Source organism: Oryx dammah, unplaced genomic scaffold (assembly GCF_014754425.2).
Source record: "Oryx dammah isolate SB20612 unplaced genomic scaffold, SCBI_Odam_1.1 HiC_scaffold_5, whole genome shotgun sequence".
NCBI classification, from domain to species: domain Eukaryota; kingdom Metazoa; phylum Chordata; class Mammalia; order Artiodactyla; family Bovidae; genus Oryx; species Oryx dammah.
This window is the reverse complement of record NW_024070189.1, coordinates 2,763,521-2,786,196: the sequence shown is the minus strand read 5'-3', so window position 1 is coordinate 2,786,196 and position 22,676 is coordinate 2,763,521. Positions and strand designations below refer to the sequence as shown.

General features: G+C 38.9%; 1 protein-coding gene across 6 annotated transcripts in view; it reads left to right on the top strand.

The window, feature by feature from the left end:
• FER (FER tyrosine kinase) overlaps positions 1–22,676 on the top strand; it is a 475,518-nt gene that overhangs the window by 91,797 nt on the left and 361,045 nt on the right. For all 6 annotated transcript variants that reach the window (XM_040239698.1, XM_040239699.1, XM_040239695.1 and 3 more), the window contains one exon: positions 3,399–3,498. In XM_040239698.1, coding sequence (XP_040095632.1) covers positions 3,399–3,498 — 100 coding nt within the window. The remainder of the gene's footprint in view (positions 1–3,398; positions 3,499–22,676) is intronic.

The window sequence follows — 22,676 nt, the reverse complement described above, 5'->3', positions numbered from 1 at the left end:
AAGGCTATGGTTTTTCCTGTGGTCATGTATGGATGTGAGAGTTGGACTGTGAAGAAGGCTGAGCGCCGAAGAATTGATGCTTTTGAACTGTGGTGTTGGAGAAGACTCTTGAGAGTCCCTTGGACTGCAAGCAGATCCAACCAGTCCATCCTAAAGGAGATCAGTCCTGAGTGTTCATTGGAAGGACTGATGTTGAAGCTGAAACTCCAATACTTTGGCTCCCTGATGTGAAGAACTGACTCATTGGAAAAGACCCTGATGCTGGGAAAGATTGAAGGTGGGAGGAGATGGGGATGACAGAGGACGAGATGGTTGGTGGCATCACCGACTCGATGGACATGTGTTTGGGTGAACTCCGGGAGTTGGTGATGGACAGGGAGGTGGTGTGCTGCAGTCCACAAAGAGTCAAACACGACTTAGCAACTGAACTGAACTGAACTGAAGGGCATTGAAAGTGAAGCTCAGTAGGGTCTCAAGCACACTCTGGGTGGTCTATAAGCAAGTATAAACTATATAATAACTTCGCAAATTTAAAAGAACAGTGAACTGAAAGCAGCCTGATATGCAAGATAAATGAACCAGTTGGGAGGATTTTCAGACAGGTTTCAACAACAGACATGAATGGGATACATCAGTTTAAAGGTGTGCCAAATAGGAAAACATTCAATTCCCTGAGACCAGAGCAGTAAACTGCAATGGGCAGTCAATCAGATGGAAGTGTCCATATTTCTTGCCTGCTGCAAATATGTATTTATACACACACACACACACACACACACATTGTCCTCAAAAAAACAAAACGAAACAAAAACCACACTTCTACAAAATACAATATCAAAAGAATGAGAAGATGAACTGTAAACTGGCAGAAAACGTTTGCAAGGACATTTGATGAAAGAGTGTTCTCTAAAACACAGAAAGAACTCTAATAAGTCTACTAAGAAAAGACGCAACCTTATGAAAAAATAAACTCATCACCAAAGAAGATACACAGATGGCAAATAAGCAGATAAAAATATGCTCAAATTTTATGCCATCAGGGAAATGCAAACTGATGGAACAATGAGATACCACTGCCCCAAATTAGAATGCCCCAAATCCAGAACACTGATGACATCAAATACTGGTGAGATTATGGAGCAACAGGAACTCTCATTCATTGCTGGTGGGATTACAAAATCCCACTTTGGAAGACAGTTTGGTTGTGTTTTACAAGAATAAAAATAGTCTCACTGTTGGTTCCAAAAATTGAGCTCCTTGGCATTTATCCAAAGGAGTTGAGAACATATGTCTACGCTAAAGCCCACACTTAGCAGTTTATAACAGCTTTATTTGTAATTGTCAAAACTTAGATGCCACCAAGATGTCTTTTAGTAATGAATGGATAAACTGTGGTGCATCCAGACAATGGAATATTATTCAGTGCTCAAAGGAAATGATCTACCAAGAGAGACACGAAGGACCCTTAAATGTATATTACCGAGTGAAAGAAAGTGAAAATGTTCGTTGCTCAGTTGTGTCTGACGTCTGCAACCCCGTGGACTGTAGCTGGCCAGGCTTCTCTGTCCATGGGATTCTCCAGGCAGGAATGCTGGAGTGCATTGCCATTCCCTTCTCCAGGGGATCTTCCCGACCCGGGGATTGAACCCAGGCCTCCCACAATGGAGGCAAATTCATTACCATCTGAGCCGCCAGGGAAGGCCACGAAGTGAGAGAAGCCAGTCTGAAAAATATGTATGATCCTACCTACATGGTATCCTCGAAAAGTCAGAACTGTTGGTTGCTAGGGGTTCGTGAACACGAGGAGCCCTGAGGGTCCTACGATGGTGAAACAACTGTGCGTGGTCCTGCAGTGGTGGGATGCATGTCACTGCATGTTTGTTCAACGCCATAAAATACACACCATGAGTGGAATTTAATGTAACCTGTGCACTTGTGTGATAATGATATGTTCTTATAGGTTCATCAGTTGTAACAAACGTACAGACAAACTCGAGTGGAGTATGTTGATGATCAGTGAGGCCGTGCATGAATAGGGATAAGGGACAAATGGGAAATCTCTGTCCTTTGTGCTCAGTTTTGCTGTGATACTAAAACTGCTCTAAAAGGTGAAGTCCATTAAAACATGTTAACTGGTGAGGTTTTCTTTTAAAGAGACATGATCTGAAGTCATTTCTATCTGTATCTGTATCGTGAGCTTCCCTGGCGGCTCAGCCTGTACAGAATCTGCCTGCAGTGCAGAAGATGCAGGTTCGATCCCTGGGTTGGGAAGATCCCCTGCAGAAGGAAATGGTGACCCACTACAGTATTCCTGCCTGGAGAATCCCATGGCCAGAGAAACCGGGAGTGCTACAGTCCATGGGGTTGCAAGAGTCGGACATGACTTACCGACTAAATAATGAACAGTATCTGTATATTATGGGGCTTCTCAGGTGGCGCTAGTGGTAAAGAACCCTCCTGCCAGTGCAGGAGATATAAGAGATGTGGGTTCGATCCCTGGGTTGCGAAGATCCCCTGGAAGAGGGCAACTCTGATATTGTTGCCTGGAGAATCCCACAGACAGAGGCGCCTGGTGGGCTATAATTTGTAGAGTCGCAAAGAGAGGGACGTGACTGAAGCGACTTAGCACATGTCTATCATAGCTGTCAGCATGTTTGCTCACTCACACAGCGCCACCTTCCATGCTGTCAAGAACCTTGGTGATGCAGAATTTGCTTAAAGTAGGCTCTGGGACTTTCTTCCAAATTGCTTATGTCCCTTTAGCAAGTTTTTAATGCTGCTGATTTCTGAACTCTTCTCAAAAGTCTTATTAGATGTTTTTCAGATACCACCTAAGATTCTCAGTTTTTTCTTGAATGCTTTTTATGGCTGACTACAGAGTCAAGGACTTGGGTTTGTCAAGCCCTTCTGCAGAAATAATAACCAAGTTAATGTGTGCATGCCTTGACTACTGTCATGAACGCTGCCTGGTCAACATTAATTGGATGCATCTTTTCAGAGATGTTACAGTGTAAAAAAAAATTCATATTAGAACTGATGAATTATGACAACTCGGAGTTATTCTGTATGATTAAAATAAGAATTTTAAATTAGTTTCTTTATTAAAGAAAATATTTCTGTACATAGCAATAAATTATTGCCCTTTAAATTTTAGGTAATGACAGCACTAGTTTATGATTTGCTCTTCTTTTTAAGAAATGTTTTTCTTTTTTTCATATGCTTTGAATTTATCACCAATTTCTAAGCTACTTTTAGTTTATTGTTTATAATTATATATTAAAGAGCACTTCTGACTCATAAGTAGTAAAAGATGCGTCAGTTAATGCTTTGAAATTTAAGTTCTTGACGGATGTAAATTTAAGCTTTTAAAAATCTTTTTGCATTTCTTTTTTTGACAGGTTACAAAGACAGAATTAGAGAAAATAAAAACCAGCTATAGACAATTAATAAAAGAAATGAATTCCGCCAAAGAGAAATATAAAGAAGCTGTAGCTAAAGGTATGGCACAATTAGGAATAATGTTTATTGTAGTGACTTTTATCATTTAAAATAAGCCTAAATACACAAATTATCAAACTGAATAATTTTTTCTTTTTGAGGTGGAAACTATTTTTGAGTAGTTTGTACTAAATAGAATTGTGTAGTTCTTGTGATAGGGTGCAAAGAATGTTTAAAATTTTCCCTCAGCCTTCAGATTTACTTCTTGAATTAATATTAAATAAGAAAAATAAAGTCATATTTGTTTAGAAGCCTTTATTGATCCTCTTTTTACCTGTATTTAAGTACCATTAAAATCACAAGTCATTTTATAGCTTAGTTTTGCTTTTATAGCTCGGTTTTATTCTCGTAAAATTTTCATAATGCGCTTTGGAAATAAATGGAAAGAGAAACATTATGTTTTTAACAGAGATTTCTGGTTATAGTTGTAAATGTGACTAAATAGTCCTCATACTTAGATTTTTTTAATTATAAAAGTTTTTTTCCTGGTTATATATAAACATTATTAGCAGCTCTTTCGGGGATGAAAATGGGAACCGACTCCAGCATTCTTGCCTGGATGATTCTATGGACAGAGGAGCCTGGGACAGTCCTTGTGTGCTCCAGTCATGCTCGACGAGCTGCTAAACAACAAGCAGCTCTGAAAAAGTCTTATCATTGAACTTGTCTTCCTCTTTTATTATTGTACTCTCTTTGTCCTCTGCTTGTATATTCTTCTGTTGTGTTGTTGAGGTAAATGAGATAAACAGCTCCCGTGTTTGGGTATGTTTTGCGCAGTGAGAATGCGGTGTTGCTGTTAGCCCCAGCAGGCTAGAAGAGAGACGGGCTTCGAAGCCGTGTTCCCACTCTCCGCTCTCCACTCTCCGCTCTCTGCTCCCGGCCTTTCTGCCTCCCGCCCCGCCTCCTCCTGCTGCCCTTTCCTGCCTTCCTGCACTCCTCCCTCCCCGCCCCTCCCCTGCCTCCCTCCCTTCTCCCTGGGCCCTCCTGGCTCCCAGGACTCCCTAGTTTCCTCGGCGTCTCTCTCTCATCCTGTGTCTACCCCTCCCACATTGCTTTTCCTGTTGCTGTTTCTTGCAGGGTTTCTGCTGCTTTTTTAGGGAAGATGAATTAATATTCACAGTTTGCTTATTTTTACTTATTTTTTCTTGCGCCTCAACCAACATTTTGAGACCCTGATCCCTTTTTAATGCAAATTTATCTTTTAAAATGCGTTTGTAGTTATGTAAGTTATTTAAGTGCAGAAAAGAAAAAAAGTGCAATAGTGGAAAAATCAGTCAGACTTTAGAGTCAGTCTTGGATGTAAGTTCCAAGGTCGTATGATTATTTCATATTTTCAAATTTCATATACCTAAGTATTTTTCCTGTTTTTGTTTTAGAGAGTGCTTTATATAATCAAGAAATATTTACTGAGTATTATTTGCTATCTTTAAGTTGCTGAGATTCAAACATTCAAGGAACTTACCCATTGCTAGTTGATGTTCTAACCTGGGAACTTCAAGTCTTCTCCTGTTTCAAAATTTAGCCTTTGCTAAGCCATCAAGAGTAATTTAAAAACAGTTTTGTATGTTGAGCATTACTACTCAGTCTGTCAAAGAGTACGTTTTATAAAGTTCATTACCTAATGCTTGGCTACAGTTCAGTACAGTTCACTCGCTCAGTCGTGTCCAACTCTTTGCGACGCCATGAATCGCAGCACGCCAGGCCTCCATGTCCATCACCATCTCCCGGAGTTCACTCAGACTCATGTCCATCAAGTCCATGATGCCATCCAGCCATCTCATCCTCGGACGTCCCCTTCTCCTCCTGCCCCCAGTCCCTCCCAGCATCAGAGTCTTTTCCAATGAGTCAACTCTTTGCATGAGGTGGCCAAAGTATTGGAGTTTCAGCTTTAGCATCATTCCTTCCAAAGAAATCCCAGGGCCAATCTCCTTCAGAATGGACTGGTTGGATCTCCTTGCAGTCCAAGGGACTCTCAAGAGTCTTCTCCAACACCACAGTTCAAAAGCTTGGCTAGCATTCTGAAATTTCCTGTAGTATAAATATCCATATTGAGTTCACCCAGAGCAAGTGATGACTTAATTCATTTATATTGTAATCCATCTATGTGAAGTATTCACAGTAGGTCTATATCTGTTAGAGAATGATTAATTAGGAAAAGAAATACATTATTACTCCCAAGTCTTTGATACCTACTTTTAATGATAGTTTATTTTTGTTTAAAACATGAAATCTAATTCTGGTATCATAAATTTTAAATAGTTCTTGTACCTAATGTTTATATTATCAAAGACTGTTCACAGGTAATAATTGTTCTTTATTACTCTTGGTAGAGATAAAACACCATTTATTGCTGTGTTAGTAATAAGAAGGAAACTAGAAAATCTGAAGACCATAGCTTTAATTGATCTTAAGACATGTATTATTTGACTGAGTCTCCTGTTAAAATATGTGAGCTTATTTATTAATATATTTCCTTTCTAAAGGTGTTAGTGATAGTGTGTTCCTGTTTTCAAGAATTTGATTGCTCTCATTAAATCAATTTATAATGTGTAGAGGATGTACTTTTAAAGTAAGTTCTTATGTAACTATGTAAATGCATGAGACATATGTAAATTTCCCTTTTATAATCATAGCTATCTTTATACCCATGTTTATATGAAAAAGTATAAAACTACTTTTGAAAACCTGGTTTTCAAACTGCTGCTACATTTATCATGGAAGTAGGGGTTGTTTGTGTGGGTGTGAGGTTGTTTACTCTTGATAAGCATGATGTGTGGGCAGATTCTTGCAGCATTTACAGGTTTTATGTCAGAACCGTAGCTTATCTGGGGAGGCCCCACCAAGCCATTTCTGGAACGGGCTCTAGGAGCTGCTGGGGCACTGGTGGTGGAGAGCCAAACCATGGCTCCGGCGTTTAGAGTCCTTACTTTAGGAATCGGGAGGTCTTGGGAAAGCTGTTTGAATACTCAGTCCAGCACATGGGATCCACCGTGAGAATACAAGGCTCTGGAGGTCATAGCATCTGGCAGTAGTTGCTGTAGTGAGTCAGAGTTAAATTCTAGATTTGATGGAGAATTGGTTTAGAATCCAGGTTCAGTGACTGCAACTGGAGGTTCAGCCACAGTAGTAGATTGATAGGCAGCCTGGGTTCATACTGACGTTCCAGACTCCTGACCCCTGCTGTATGGATTACACAATACTTTCAGTTTTCAATGTTAGAATTTATATCAAAGAAACACTGATTTATGTTATCAAATGTAAGGCATAGCTTCATTTGTAATATTACTAGAGCATCATTTTTGTTGGGCTTCCCTGGTGGCTCAGCTGGTAAAGAAGCCGCCTGCAGTGCGGGAGGCCTGGGTTTGATCCCTGGGTCGGGAAGAGCCCGTGGAGAAGGGAAAGCTATCCACTCCAGTATCCTGACGGGGAGAATTCCAGTCCTCTGGCCATGGAGTTGTAAAGAGTCGGACACGACTGAGCGACTTTCACTTTCATTTTAGTTAAATTTTTTGTTTCTTATGCAATATATCCTAAATATCAAACTCATTTGATTCTCTTCTATGTTGCGGGAACAAATATTTGTTTTAAATTAACTTGATCTGACTAGATCTGATAGACGGAATGCCTGATGAACTATGGATGGAGGTTCGTGACATTGTACAGGAGACAGGGATCAGGGCCATCCCCATGGAAAACAAATGCAAAAAAGCAAAATGGCTGTCTGGGGAGGCCTTACAAATAGCTATGAAAAGGAGAGAAGGGAAAAGCAGAGGAGAAAAGAAAAGATATAAGCATCTGAATGCAGAGTTCCAAAGAATAGCAAGGAGATATAAGAAAGCTTCCTCAGCGATCAATACAAAGAAACAGGAACGCAACAGAATGGGAAAGACTAGAGATCTCTTCAAGAAAATTAGAGATACCAAGGGAACATTTCATGCAAAGATGGGCTCGATAAAGGACAGAAATGGTCTGGACCTAACAGAAGCAGAAGATATTAAGAAGAGGTGGCGAGAATACACAGAAGAACTGTACAAAAAAGAGCTTCATGACCCAGATAATCACAATGGTGTGATCACTCACCTAGAGCCAGACATCCTGGAATATGAAGTCAAGTGGGCCTTAGAAAGCATCACTACAAACAAAGCTAGTGGAGGTGATGGAATTCCAGTTGAACTATTTCAAATCCTGAAAGATGATGCTGTGAAAGTGCTGCACTCAATATGCCAGCAAATTTGGAAAACTCAACAGTGGCCACAGGACTGGAAAAGGTTAGTTTTCATTTCAATCCCAAAGAAAAGCAATGCCAAAGAATGCTCAAACTACTGCACGATTACACTCATCTCACATGCTAGTAAAGTAATGCTCAAAATTCTCCAAGCCAGACTTCAGCAGTACGTGAACTGTGAATTTCCAGATGTCAAGCTGGGTTTTAGAAAAGGCAGAGGAACCAGAGAATAATTGCCAACATCCACTGGATCATCGAAAATGCAAGAGAGTTCCAGAAAAACACCTATTTCTGCTTTATTGACTACGCCAAAGCCTTTGACTGTGTGGATCACAATAAAGTGTGGAAAATCCTGAAAGAGATGAGAATACCAGACTACCTGACCTGCCTCTTGAGAAACATATATGCAGGTCAGGATGCAACAGTTAGAACTGGACATGGAACAACAGAGTGGTTCCAAATAGGAAAAGGAGTACGTCAAGGCTGTATATTATCACCCTGCTTATTTAACTTCTATGCAGAGTACATCATGAAAAACATTGGGCTGGAAGAAGCACAAGCTGGAATCAAGATTGCTGGGATAAATATCAAGAACCTCAGATATGCAGATGACACCACCCTTATGGCAGAAAGTGAAGAGGAGCTAAAAAGCCTCTTGATGAAAGTGAAAGAGGAGAGCGAAAAAGTTGGCTTAAAGCTCAACATTCAGAAAATGAAGATCATGGCATCTGGTCCCATCACTTCATGGCAAATAGATGGGGAAACAGTGTCAAACTTTATTTTTTGGGGCTCCAAAATCACTGTAGATGGTGATTGCAGCCATGAAATTAAAAGACACTTACTCCTTGGAAGGAAAGTTATGACCAACCTAGATAGTATATTGAAAAGCAGAGACAGTACTTTGCCAACAAAGGTCTGTCTAGTCAAGGCTATGGTTTTTCCAGTGATCATGTATGGATATGAGAGCTGGACTGTGAAGAAAGTTGAGTGCTGAAGAATTGATGCTTTTGAACTGTGGTGTTGGAGAAGACTCTTGAGAGTCCCTTGGACTACAAGGAGATACAGCCAGTCCATCCTAAAGGAGATCAATCCTGGGTGTTCGTTGGAGGGACTGATGCTGAGGCTCCAAAACTTTGGCCACCTCATGAGAAGAGTTGACTCATTGGAAAAGACCCTGGTGCTGGGAGGGATTGGAGGCAGGAGGAGAAGGGGACGACAGAGGATGAGATGGCTGGATGGCATCACTGACTCAATGCACATGAGTTTGAGTAAACTCTGGGAGTTGGTGATGGACAGGGAGGCCTGGCGTGCTGCGATTCATGAAGTCACAAAGAGTCGGACACGACTGAGCGACTGAACTGAACTGAACTTGCACTAATTTGGACAGTAGTCTGTGAGAACAACCAAACTATATTTAGCTTATTGAACTGAAGTTAATAATTTAGAATGTTTCTTGATAGCATGGAATAGTAAGTTCTTGATTGCAAAATACACAGGTTTTCCTTTCCTATTGCATATTATTCTGAATACTTTCAGTTGATTAAATACGTGGTTAGGTTTGCCATAAAACAATTTTGTGAGTCCATATAGCTTGTATCCAAACTAAGGTTTTGACATAATGATTGTTAAGTGGATAAATTTGCTGTCGTATCCTCTCTTTTTAAAATATTTTTTAATATTAATCTTTTTTAATATTTTGAACTTCTTTTTTATATTGGAGTAGAGCCAGTTAACTACATAATGATATTTTCAGGTGGTCACATCTTCCTTTTAGAGAGTCAAAACTACTCAGGAGGACTCCCACAGGATCGTATTAGCAGTAAATAAAGACAGTTTTCCTTTTCAATCTAGACGGAGTTTTTTTGTTTTTTTCTTTTTCCTTGCCTAACTTCCCTAGCTAGAATCTCCAATATAGTGTTGAGCAGAAGAAGAAGGAGCAAGCATGTTTGCCTTGCTGCTGATCTTAGTGGGGAAGACTTTCATCATAAGGATGAAGTTAACTATAGTTTCTCAAAGATTTTTCATTCTCTTGGCTTGAATAAGTTCATTTTTATTCCTGCTTAGTAATGGAAGTTAGATTTTATCAAATGATTTTTCTGTGTCTCTGGAGATGTGTATTTCTTCTTATTTTAGTTTGATACAATGAGTTGTTTTGATTGATTTTCACATTTTTCAAATATTATACCAACCTCACATCTGGGGGATAAACTTCTCTTGGCTATGATGTATCATTATTTTTGATGTTATTTGATACGATTGGCTGTTTTTATGAATTTTCATATTTGTCTTTGTTTCTTTTAATAGCTAGTCTCATTTTGGTATAATTTTAACTCTTATCCTCTCCTTGATTTTCCCCCTCTTCAATTTTGTAGAGATCCTTGTGTTCAGTTCAGTTAAGTTCAGTCACTCAGTCGTGTCCGACTCTGAGACCCCATGAATCGCAGCACGCCAGTCCTCCCTGTCCATCACCATCTCCCGGAGTTCACTCAGGCTCACGTCCATTGAGTCCGTGATGCCATCCAGCCATCTCATCCTCTGTCGTCCCCTTCTCCTCCTGCCCCCAATACCTCCCAGCATCAGAGTCTTTTCCAGTGAGTCAACTCTTCGCATGAGGTGGCCAAAGTACTGGAGTTTCAGCTTTGGCATCATTCCTTCCAAAGAAATCCCAGGGCTGATCTCCTTCAGAATGGACTGGTTGGATCTCCTTGCAGTCCAAGGGACTCTCAAGAGTCTTCTCCAACACCACAGTTCAAAAGCATCAATTCTTTGGCGCTCAGCCTTCTTCACAGTCCAACTCTCAAATCCATACATGACCACAGGAAAAACCATAGCCTTGACTAGACGGACCATAGTCGGCAAAGTAATGTCTCTGCTTTTGAATGTACTATCTAGGTCGGTCATAACTTTTCTTCCAAGGAGTAAGCGTCTTTTAATTTCATGGCTGCAATCACCATCTGCAGTGATTTTGGATCATAATATTTCTTAAACATTGGTAGGATTCAGTTGTGAAGCCATGTGGGTCTGCTTGCTTTATTTTTTTCTTTATAGCTAAAATTTTTAAACTATAAATTCAGTTTCTTTAGGTGATACCAGCCATTTGTTTATCTTTTTCTTTGAGTTTTAGTAGGTTGTGTCTCTCAAGGAATTGTTCATTTGTTAAGTTTATTGGTCCTAAGTTGTTTAGAATACTTCCCTTTTCACCCTTTTACAGAATCTGCCGTGGTATTTTCTTTCTCATTTCTATTGTTGACAGTTTGTGTCTTCTCTTTTTGACCTAATCATCCTGGCTAGAGGCGTATTGGCGTCATTAATCTTCTCCCAGGTCGGCTTCAGGCTTCGTTTTGTTTCTGTTTTTCTGCCTTCTTTTTAATTGATTTATACTCTGATCTTTGTTTCTTTTCTTCCTTATGGTTGCTTTAGGCTTTGTTTACATCAGTTTGTCCAAGTTTTTTTTTAATGTGGAAACAAAGATCATTGATTTGAGAACTGTCTTCTTTTCTAATATAGGCATTTAGTGCTATGAATTTCCCTAAGTACTGTTTTAGCAACATTGCATAAATTTGTATGTATTATGCCATCATTTTTCTTTAGTTCAAAGTACTTAAAGTATTTCCTTTTGTTTTTTTTTCCCTTTTGATCCACAGGTTATTTAGAAATGTATTAAGTTTCCGAAAGTTTTGACATTTAAACAGTCTCTATTTTTGATTTATAATTTAATTTCACTTGTTCTGAAATTTTTTAATGATTTTATTCCTTCTACACTTTGAATGTATAAGGTCCATAGTTGGTTTACCTTGGTAAATGCTTCATGTGCACGGTCTGAGAATATGTTCTGCTGTTGTTGGTTGCAGTGGTCTGTGTTGTTGGTGTGGGCCAGTTGGTTGATAGTATTATTAAAAGCTGTGTTCTCACTGATATTCTGTTTCTTGCTCTCTGGATTGTTGAGAGAGCGCGATTGAAATCTCCCAGTGTGACTGTGTTTGTCTCTTCTCGTAGTTTTGTCAGTTTTTGGCTTTAATGTATTTTGAAACTTGCTACTGAGTGTGAAAGGTCGTCATGATGGTTGTTTCCTCCTAATGCTCTGACCTTTCTGTCATGTGAAATGACCTTTATTATCCTTGGTATTATTCTTTACTGTGTTATCTGTTCTGATGTTAATATTATTTTGATTAATGTTTACATAGTCTTTTCTTTATCCTTTCACGTCAACTTTTTTTAGTCTATAGCTGAAGTGCGTTGCTGATAAGCAGCATATAATGAGGTCTTGCTGTTCTGTCTTGATAATCCCCACCTTTTATTTGGGATACTTGGACTGTGATTGATTCTGACAGTGTCAGGCTTGAATTCGCCATCTTGCGATTGTTTTCCCCTTGGTCTGTCACTCTTTATTGTACTTTTCCTTCTTTCTTCCTTCTTTTGAATTAATTGAAAAACTTTCTTAAGATTCTCTTTGCTGTGACATCTCCTTTGTTGTCTTACTAGCTGTTCTGGTATTTTATACTTATTTTACCGCAGTATGCCTTCAAGTGACATTGTATCTCCTTGTGTATAACAAGGAATCCCGACACAGGTATGCTTCCTGTATTTGTGCTGTTGTTGTCGTATATTTTACTTCTGCATATGTTTTTAACTTCATAATATATTGTTAATATTTTTGTTTTTATTTAGTCAGATATCTTTAAAATTATGTTAAAGCATTTTATATATTTATCCATGTAGCCATCTTTCATAGAATTCTTTATTCCATCTGGTATCATTTTACTTGTTCATTTAAGAAGGGCTTCTTTTCTCTCCTTGCTTTTCTCTGGAACTCTACATTCAGTTGAGTATATCTTTCTCTTACTCCCTTGCCTTTTACTTCTCTTCTTTTCTCAGCTATTTGTAAGCCAGTTTGCCTTCTTGCATTTTGTTTTCTTTGGGATAGTTTGGTTGCTGCCTTCTCTGCAGTGTTACAAATCTCTGTCCATAGTTTGCCAGACAGTCTGTCTACTGGATCTAAACCCTTAAATCTATTCATCACCTCCACTCTATAATCATAAGAGATTATAAGAGATTATAAGGTCATGCCTGAATGGGCTAGTGGCTTTCTCTACTTCAATTTAGCCTGAATTTGGCAATAAGAAGTTCATGATCTGGGCCACAGTCAGCTCCCGGCCTTGTTTTTGCTGCCTGTATAGAGCTTCTCCATCTTAGGCTGCAAAGAATATATAATCAATCGATTATACCCAACTGAATGCAGAGTTCCAGAGAACAGCAAGGAGAGATAAGAAGGCTTTCTTAAATGAACATTGCAAAGAAGTAGAGGAAAACAGTAGAATGGGAAAGACTAGAGATCTCTTCAAGAAAATTGGAGATACCAAGGGAACAGTTCATGCAAAGATGGACACAAGAAAAGACAGAAACAGCAAGGACCTAACAGAAGCTGGAGAGATTAAGAGGAGGTAGCAAGACTATGCAGAACTATACAAAAAAGGTCTTACTGACTGAGGCAACCACGATGGTGTGGTCACTCACCTAGAGCCAGACATCCTAGAACGTGAAGTCAAGTGGGCCTTAAGAAGCATTACTACCAACAAAGCTAGTGGAGGTGATAAAATTCCAGCTGAGCTATTTCAAATCCTAAATGATGATTCTGTTAAAGTGCTGTACTCAACATGTCATCAAATTTGGAAAACTCAGCAGTGGCCACAGGATTGGAAAAGGTCAGTTTTCATTACAGTTTCAAAGAAAGACAATACCAAAGAATATTCAAACTACCACAAACTGTGCTCTTTTCATATGCTAGCAAGGTAATGCTCAAAATCCTTCAAGCTAGGCTTCAGTAGTATGTGAACTGAGAACTTCCAGATATACAAGCTGAGATCAAATTGCAAACATTCATTGGATCATAGAGAAAGCAAGGGAATTCCAGAAAACGATTGACTACACTAAAGCTTTTGACCATGTGGATCATGACAAACTGTGGAATATTTTTAAAAAGATGGGAGTACCAGACCATCTTCCCTATCTCTTGAGAAACCTGTATGTGGGTCAAGAAGCAACAGTTAGAACTGGTTGACTGGTTATAGAACAGTTGACTGGTTCCAAATTGGGAAAAGAGTATGTCGAGGCTGTTTATTGTCACCTTGCCCATTTAGCTTCTATACAGAGTACAGCATATGAAATGCTGGGTTGGATGAAGCAGTTTGAATCAGGACTGCTGGGAGAACTGTCAGCCTCAGATATGCAGGTGATGCCACTATATTGGCAGAAAGCAAAGAGTAACTAAAGAGCCTCTTGATGAAGGTGAAAGAGAAAAGTGACAAAGCTGGCTTAAAACTCAACATTCAAAAACTGAAAATCATGGCAACCGGTCCCATCACTTTGTGGCAAATAGATGGGGAAAAAGTAGAAACGGTAGCAGGTCTTATTTTCTCAGGCTCCAAAATCACTGTGGATGGTGACTAAAGCCTTGAAATTATGGTTTGATCTTCTTGCTGTCCAAAGGACTCTCAAGAATCTTCTCCAATACCACAGTTGAAAAGCATCACTTCTTTGGTGCTCAGCTTTCTTTATGGTCCAACTCTCACATCCATACATGACTACTAGAAAAACCATAGCTTTGACTATACGGATCTTATGAAATTATGACACTTCCGTCTTGGCAGAAAAACTATGACCAACCTAGACAATGTATTAAAAAGCAGAGACATCACTTTGCCAACAAAGATCCGTCTAGTCAAAGCTATGGTTTTCCCAGTAGTCATGTATACGGATCTTATGAAATTATGACACTTCCGTCTTGGCAAAAAAACTATGACCAACCTAGACAATGTATTAAAAAGCAGAGACATCACTTTGCCAACAAAGATCCGTCTAGTCAAAGCTATGGTTTTCCCAGTAGTCATGTATGGATGTGAGAGTTGGACCATAAAGAAAGCTGAGCACCAAAGAAGTGATGCTTTTCAACTGTGGTGTTGGAGAAGACTTTAAAAAAATTTTTTTTAAGGTTTATTCCTTTTTTTTTTTTAATTTTATTTTTATTTATTTATTTTTTATTTTACTTTACAAGACTTTTGAGAGTCCCTTGGACAGCAAGAAGATCAAACCAGTCCATTCTAAAGGAAATCAACAGTGAATATTCATTGGAAGGACTGATAGTGAAGCTGAAGCTTTGATACTTTGGCCACCTGATGCAAAGTGCCAACTCACTGGAAAAGACCTTGTTGTTGGGAAAGATTGAGGACAGAAGGGGGAGGGGGCGAGAGAGGATGAGGTGGTTGGATGGCATCACCGACTCAGTGAACATGAGCTCAGCCAGACTCTGGGAGAAAGTGAAGGACAGAAAAGCCTGGCGTGCTGCAATTCATAGGCTTGCAGAGAGTCAGATACTACTTAGCAACTGAACAACAACAAAGTCTACAAGTGGTAAATTCAGCTTTTGTACATCTAAAAAAGATTTTATTTCACCTTTTTTTTTTGGAAATATATTTTGCTGGGTATAGAATTTTTCTTGGCAGTTTTTTTTTTTTTTTTTCTTGTTAGGTCTTTAAAGATGTTGCCCTTTGATGTTCTGAAGGAGAAATCTGTTCTAATCATTTTCTTTGTGGCTGTACATGGTTTGTATTTCTTTGGCAGCTTTTAGGATCTCCTTCTATTTATTAGTGATTTTGAGGAATTTTATTCTGATACTCCTTTACGTAATTTTTGTGTGTTTATGGGTTCTGAGCTTCTTATATCTGGACGTTTATAATTTTTATCGAGTTTGCGGCGCTTTCAGCCGTTATTTCTTCGCACATATTTTCTGTCTGCGTCTCTCCCTCTCGTTTCCTTTGAGGACCCCAGGACGTGAGCACCATGCTATTTGCCTTTCTTACAGCCTCCCCTTGTCCTGTTCTGTTTCTGCTTCATGCTGGTTAGTTTGTACGGTTATGTCTACAGTTCTACTGATCTTGTCTTCTGCAGTGTCCAACCTGCTTTTAACTTCATGCACTGTGGTTTTCATCTCAGGTATTACAGATGTGCCTGAATAATTATGATCTGGGTCTTTTCTTCAACCTTCCGTATGTCCACTTGATGCATTCACCTGAAGTTTTGAGTCTTAGTGGGCTTCCTCCTTCCTTCTCATTTGTTGGTAAAGTCGTCTGAGTTTATTCATTCCCAGATTTTGTTTGTTTGTTTTGCCGTCATCTTGTTTATATTGTAGAAAGTATGCGTCATCTTTATCTGCATACTTCCATGCACAGCCTTGTTTGTTCGCCATGTTAGTACCTTTTTCAAAGTTAAAAAAATACTTCTAAGGAGTAAACGCATGCTAATTTTATAGAATATAAGGAATGCTGTATAGTGTTGAATTAAGTGAAATTAAATATGATTTTCCTTTGAAGTTCTATAGTTTCCTCGAAGATATACTGAAATATCGGAAAAGATATTCAAAACAACTGCTTCACAGCTGTATATTCTGATACCTAGAATTACACTAATGGTTTTATATTTACTAAGCCTCAGAATACCCACAAAGACATTTGTGGGGCTTCTCTTACATGGGGGGAGTCTCAGTGTGTCTGCTTTGCGCATATCATACTCAGGAAAGACAGGATGAACTCTTCCACACTATACATGCCCGTACCAGTCGGTGTAGAGAAGCTTGTGAGGAACCTTCTTCATCAGCTTTTATAACAAGAGAGAGGAAACTCTTTTTCAAATTCTTTTCTTCTGTATGAGAAACAGAGAGGAAAACGAAAGCATTGGTAAAACGCCTGATTATCTTCCAGCCTTCATTTACCCAAAGCAGACAGAGTTCCAGCGTGTCTACTGCTCGAGCTGTGGTGGATTAGTTGTAAGTCTCATTCAAAAGTAAAATTTTCAGTAATGGGAAAGTAGATTTTCTTAAATTGCCTCTTCATGTGTTATGAATGGTTCTGTGATATATTATAGCCAATTAAAAGTGATTAGATCCATTGAGTTGTCTCTTTGGAGTACTTTAATTATGAAAACCAGTTTGAAATGAGCCCAAACTTGAGACAGATGGTTGAATTTGTGTTTAAATAAATCTAAATCTTAAAAATGAATGAAACTTAGGAAAAGCTCTTTTAGTTGATTTCCTTGAGTCCACTGAGAATGGCAACTGGCTTTCTTATTTGATAACCCCTAAATATTGGGGATTTAAAAAATTCAGAATCATGTATGAATGATGTATGGAGGTCCTCTAGGAAAATACTCTGAAATTCAAATTACCTCTCAGTTCAACATATGGAAGAAATGTGTTTTGAATACAGAATTTACTAAAGACCAAAATAGAGTTCAGGCTATATTTGTTGGTTATTGGTCTACTGAAATGAGCTGAAAGTGGGAGGTTTTTCTCTTTTTTTGGATCTACTTATTTATATATATCAGCAGCTAATTTATGGCATGAATGCTTTTCAGTGTATGGAACTTAATATGATAGGACTTTTACAAAGTCATAAGGAATAATGATACTCTTAATTATTAATCTAATTTACATTGGGTTAAAGCTGTATAAATTGGAATGACATTTATAATATTTGAATCAGATGCTGAAATATTATGTGGGATAGGATATGCTACATGATTCATTTATATTCTGCAGATAACTTCCTAAAAATAATATGAAAGAACAATAATTTGATTTGTCCTTACTTTGCTTAGTTTTATTAAGTAAATAAAGCTAAGTTTCATATACAACAAGATTAACAGAAGTTACATTCTTTTGCTGATTTTCCTCTATATTTTGTAGGTGAGCTCCTTAACAATATTAGTTTTGGACTTGATTACTAGAAAGATGATATAAACAGATGCAGAAGGTAAAATTGTAATCTTCCTCTAACTTTTAATTAAAAAAATTATTTAAGTTTACTTAAAAAAATAAGAACTATATCAGTTTGTGCATTTTCTTGTTATATACTGGGCACTGTTATTTGTATAAATGATATTGTAGATAACAGAGTACAGGAAATCCCTGCCTCTTGGAGCTTACGTTTCAGAGCAGAAGCTAGCTAATTAGTAAAATAAGGAAATGAAACATATAGTGTTTTAGGTGATAAAAGGTGTGATGGAGAAAACCTGGTAGGTAGATAGGATGTAGAGGATGATCAAGTTAGGTGTCACAAAGAAAAACATTTAAATGAAGGGTGAAAAGTGAGGGAGTGAACATGTGGTTATCTGTGCTCCAGAGAGAGGGAAAAGTGGAAGCAAAGTCCCTGAGATGGGATCATGTTGGGAGCCTTTGAGGAGTAGCATAGATGCCTGTGTGGCTGGAACTGAGGGGTTGGTAAAGGAAAGATGTGGAGGTACGAGATGAGAATGGAGAGGAAGAACGATGGTAAGTGGAAGGGACACACAGGTTATGTGGGGTCTTGCTAGGGCTTCCCTGTAGCTCAGTTGGTAAAGAATCCGCCTGCAATGCAGGAGACCCCAGTTTGATTCCTGGATTGGGAAGATCCCCTGGAGAAGGGAAAGGCTACCCATTCCAGTATTCTGGCCTGGAGAATTCCATGGACTATACAGTCCATGGGGTCACAAAGAGTTGGACACAACTGAGCAACTTTCACTCTCACTTTGCTAGTGGAAAGCCTTTGGAGGGTTTGAGCAAAGAAACGACATGAACTTAAGTTTTAAGAGTAGAATTCTGGTAGCTTTGTTGAGAATAATATGAATGGTTGGGGAGGGATGGAAGTACTATTACTTCTCGGCTACTGGAGTAATCCAGGCTAGGGCTCAGTGCTTTCTTGGACCTGGCTGGCAGCAGCAGAGGTGATGAGAAGTGGTCAAATTCTGGGTATATATACACCATTGATTCTTGTTATTTATGGTAGTTACTTTCTACGAAATCAATGTGAATACTGAATTAGCATTAGCTGATTACTGAATTGTTGCCCTGGGTGAGGATAACATAAGAAATTGGATCCCTTTAAGCAGGGTCACTGGAGAAGGTGATGGCACCCCACTCCAGCACTCTTGCCTGGAAAATCCCGTGGATGGAGGAGCCTGGTAGGCTGCAGTCCATGGGGTCACAAAGAGTCAGACACCACTGAGCAACTTCACTTTCATGCATTGGAGAAGGAAATGGCAACCCACTCCAGTGTTCTTGCCTGGAGAATCCCAGGAACGGCAGAGCCTGGTGGGCTGCCGTCTATAGGGTCACACAGAGTCAGACACGACTGAAGCGACTTAGCAGCAGCAGCAGCAGCAAGCAGGGTCACAGCATTTTTGACAGTTGGTCAACACACCACTTTACTTTTTGTATGCTTCTGTTTAAAGACACCTTCTTTAATGTATATTGTTGACTCATTGATATTAAACTCGCAGCTAGCAGTGTTGTAATTCATGACTCAACAGAGCTATCTGACACATATTTGCTCCATAAGGCACATCGCAGGCTTCTTGAGCATAAAAGCACCAGGCAACACTTTGGCACAGTGCTGGGGGATTATTTTAAACAGCAGAATTACCAACAAAAGGATCATAAAAAAATATTTCTGCCATCTTTATTAATTTTTCTTATTGTATAAATATACTTGCTTTGAAGCATACATATTAAAACCAAGTTTTTTTTTCTGTCATTGAGACTTTTTATCTCTAGGGTAAATAACTGAATTTTTAGATATAATGAACATTTAGATACTTTTGAGCTTTAATGAGTTTTTACAACTTTCTATTTTTAATTCTGACATTATTTCAGAACAACAGAAATTTTGGAAGATTAATACAAAGAATTCTCATATATACTTCAGCCATATTTTACAAATATTAATGTTTTCGCAACTTTATCGTCTTATCTGTACATGAGAAGGAAGCTGAAAACTGGTTCCTCTGTCTTTTTGACATGTTCCTGTTATTTATTGAACACTTATTTTCTGGCTCATCTTATACTTTTCCTGTTCGGAGTTTTGCTTCATTTCTCTAAGGATCCGTAGCTTTCACTTAGTGGAAAATGATAGTTAAAAACCAATATTTGTCCTTGGGTGTGCTCATTGCTACTGGGATGTCTTTGTTCTCAGTAGACAGAGATAGGAAATAAGCGAGTGCACACACACATACAGGCATACATCTGTGCCTACTTCTGTATCTGTTGCTCTATCTATATTGAAACTGAAGTATTCACATTGATACTTCTAATTCTACTCAAACACCAAACAGTTCACTCTGTCTTTTCCTGTTTACATATTTGCAATCTCCTTCTTTGACAGTGAGAAACCTTGCTGCTATTATTTGCAGTCTGCTTATCTGTTCAGTCCTAAAAGGTGATTTCAGAATTGCTAACTTATGCCTCTGAAAAAAAAGAAACCTACTTACTGAAGTTCAGTATTTGTTTAGAGCTCTTTTTGCCTTTTGTCTTCCAGTGTGGGCAGATACTGTTTGCAAGATTACTTGGGTTAATTTTTTTATTCCCCACTGTTTACGTTACAAACTGGGGAAAACAGTTTGGTTCTTGTTTCTTGTTGTCCAGTTGCTCAGTCATTCTGACTCTTTGCAACTCTGTGGACTGCAGCACGCCAGGCTTCTCTGTGCTGCACAAACTCCTGGAGCTTGCTCAAACTCATGTCCATTGAATCGGTGATGCCATCCAACCACCTCATCCTCTGTCGTCCCCTTCTCCTGCTCTCAGTCTTTCTCAGCATCAACGTCTTTTTCCAGTGAGCTGGCCCTTCACATCAGGTGGCTGAAGTATTAGAGCTTCAGCTTCAGGATCTGTCCCTCCAAAGAATATTCAGGGTTAATTTCCTTTAGGATTGATTGGTTTGATCTTCTTGCAGGCCAGGGGACTCTCAAAAGTCTTCTCTAGCACTGCTTTTGTTTCTATTGTATCCCATTTTAAGTTGCATTTTCTCTGTTACCCTAGTTGACTTTATATATTTTGTTAATGGTTAGGCGTTCAATTCAGTTCAGTTGCTCAGTCCTGTCCGAGTCTTTGCAACCTCATGGGCTGCAGCACACCAGGCCTCCCTGTCCATCACCAACTCCCGGAGTTTACTCAAACTCATGTCCACTGAGTCGGTGATGCCATCCAACCATCTCATTATTTGTTGTCCCCTTCTCCTCCTGCCCTCAATCTTTCCCAGCATCAGGGTCTTTTCAAATGAGTCAGCTCTTTGCATCAGGTGGCCAAAGGATTGGAGTTTCAGCTTCAGCATCAGTCCTTCCAATGAATATTCAGAAGTGATTTCCTTTAGGATGGCTGGTTGGATCTCCTTGCAGTCCAAGGGACTCTCAAGAGTCTTCTCCAACACCACAGTTCAAAAGCATCAATTCTTCGGCGCTCAGCCTTCTCCACAGTCCAACTCTCACATCCATACATGACCAGTGGAAAAACCATAGCCTTGACTAGACAGACCTTTGTTGGCAAAGTAATGTCTCTGCTTTTTAATATGCTGTCTAGGTTGGTCATAACTTTCCTTTGAAGCAGCAAGTGTCTTTTAAAGTTCATGGCTGCAGACACCATCTGCAGTGATTTTGGAGCCAAAAAAAATAAAGTCAGCCACTGTTTCCCCATCTATTTGCCGTGAAGTGATGGGACCAGATGCCATGATCTTCATTTTCTGAATGTTGAGCTTTAAGCCAACTTTTTCACTCTCCTCTTTCACTTTCATCAAGAGGCTCTTTAGTTCCTCTTCACTTTCTGCCATAAGGGTGGTGTCATCTGCATATCTGAGGTTATTGATATTTCTCCCGGCAATCTTGACTCCAGCTTGTGCTTCATCCAGCCCAGCGTTTCTCATGATGTTCTCTGCAGAGGAGATAAACCATCAGGGTGACCATATACAGCCTTGACGTGCTCCTTTTCCCAGTTGGGACCAGTCTGTTCCATGGTTGGACATTAACGGACCCAAAAGTCTGCACAGAACTGTGTTCTTCGGGAACAGCTCCCTCATTTCTCTTTATATTATGCTTTTACGATGTGCTTTTTCATTTTGTTTTTCCACCTGACACTGTGTCCTGACAGACCCCAGTATTTCAGTTTGTGGATTTCTTTGCTGTTTTTTTTAACTGCTGCATAGCACTTCATTGTGAGTTATTCAAGCACTTTTTTATGTATGGGCATGTTTCAGTTTTTTTCAATTATTTACACTACTACCATGAATAAACTTGTACATCAAGTTTTTTTTAAATTGTTGAAGCAATATGTTTATTTTTGAAGCAATATCTTAAGTATAAACTTCTAGAAGTGTGAATGTAGGGTAACAATATAAACTTATGTGTAATTTTGTTAGATGTTGCCAGATTTCCTTCTATAAAACTTACACCAATTTACATTCCCACCAACTATGTATAAGAGTATTGGTTTCTCTGCATCATTGTCAGAACAGTGTTGGTTAATTTGGTAGGTAATTTTAATTTACATTTCTTCTACTATGAGTGAGGTTGAACATCTTTTTATATCTTTAAAGGCCATTTAAAAGTAATTTTTAGTGAATTCTTTTGCCCATTTTTAAAAATTGAAGTTCGATTTTTTTCCCCTATAATTTAAAGAATTTAAAGATATATTACAGTCAATAGTCCCTTTTCTGTTATATGTGGGACACAAATTTTCTGTGAGTTTGTTGGTTGTTGTTTGACTTTGTTTATAGTCTTTTTTTCCCCACAAATGATGATATTCTAGCTACTCATAAATAAACTGTCCCAAGAGTCTTGTGTCTTTTGCCCGCGTCCATGAAATTGAGGCAACCCAACTTTTTAGCTTGACGAGTAGGGTATACTCTTGTGCCTTTCATTTTTGTGACAGAAATACACGTCCTTGTATTTTTATTTGCTTTTCTGTAGGTTTTTTCTTTTTTCCCTTTGCAGAGTTCTTTCACCTTATTCTCCCTCTGAAGAATCACCTTTCTAAGCCTGCCTCCCTTGCCTTTCACATGCATGTTAAAGTCCCTTTCTTGAGGTCGGTTCTGTGATCAACTGTTACACTTTCTCAGTGTTTTCACGTGTAGGGTAGACCTGCATACTCTGATGGTGGTTT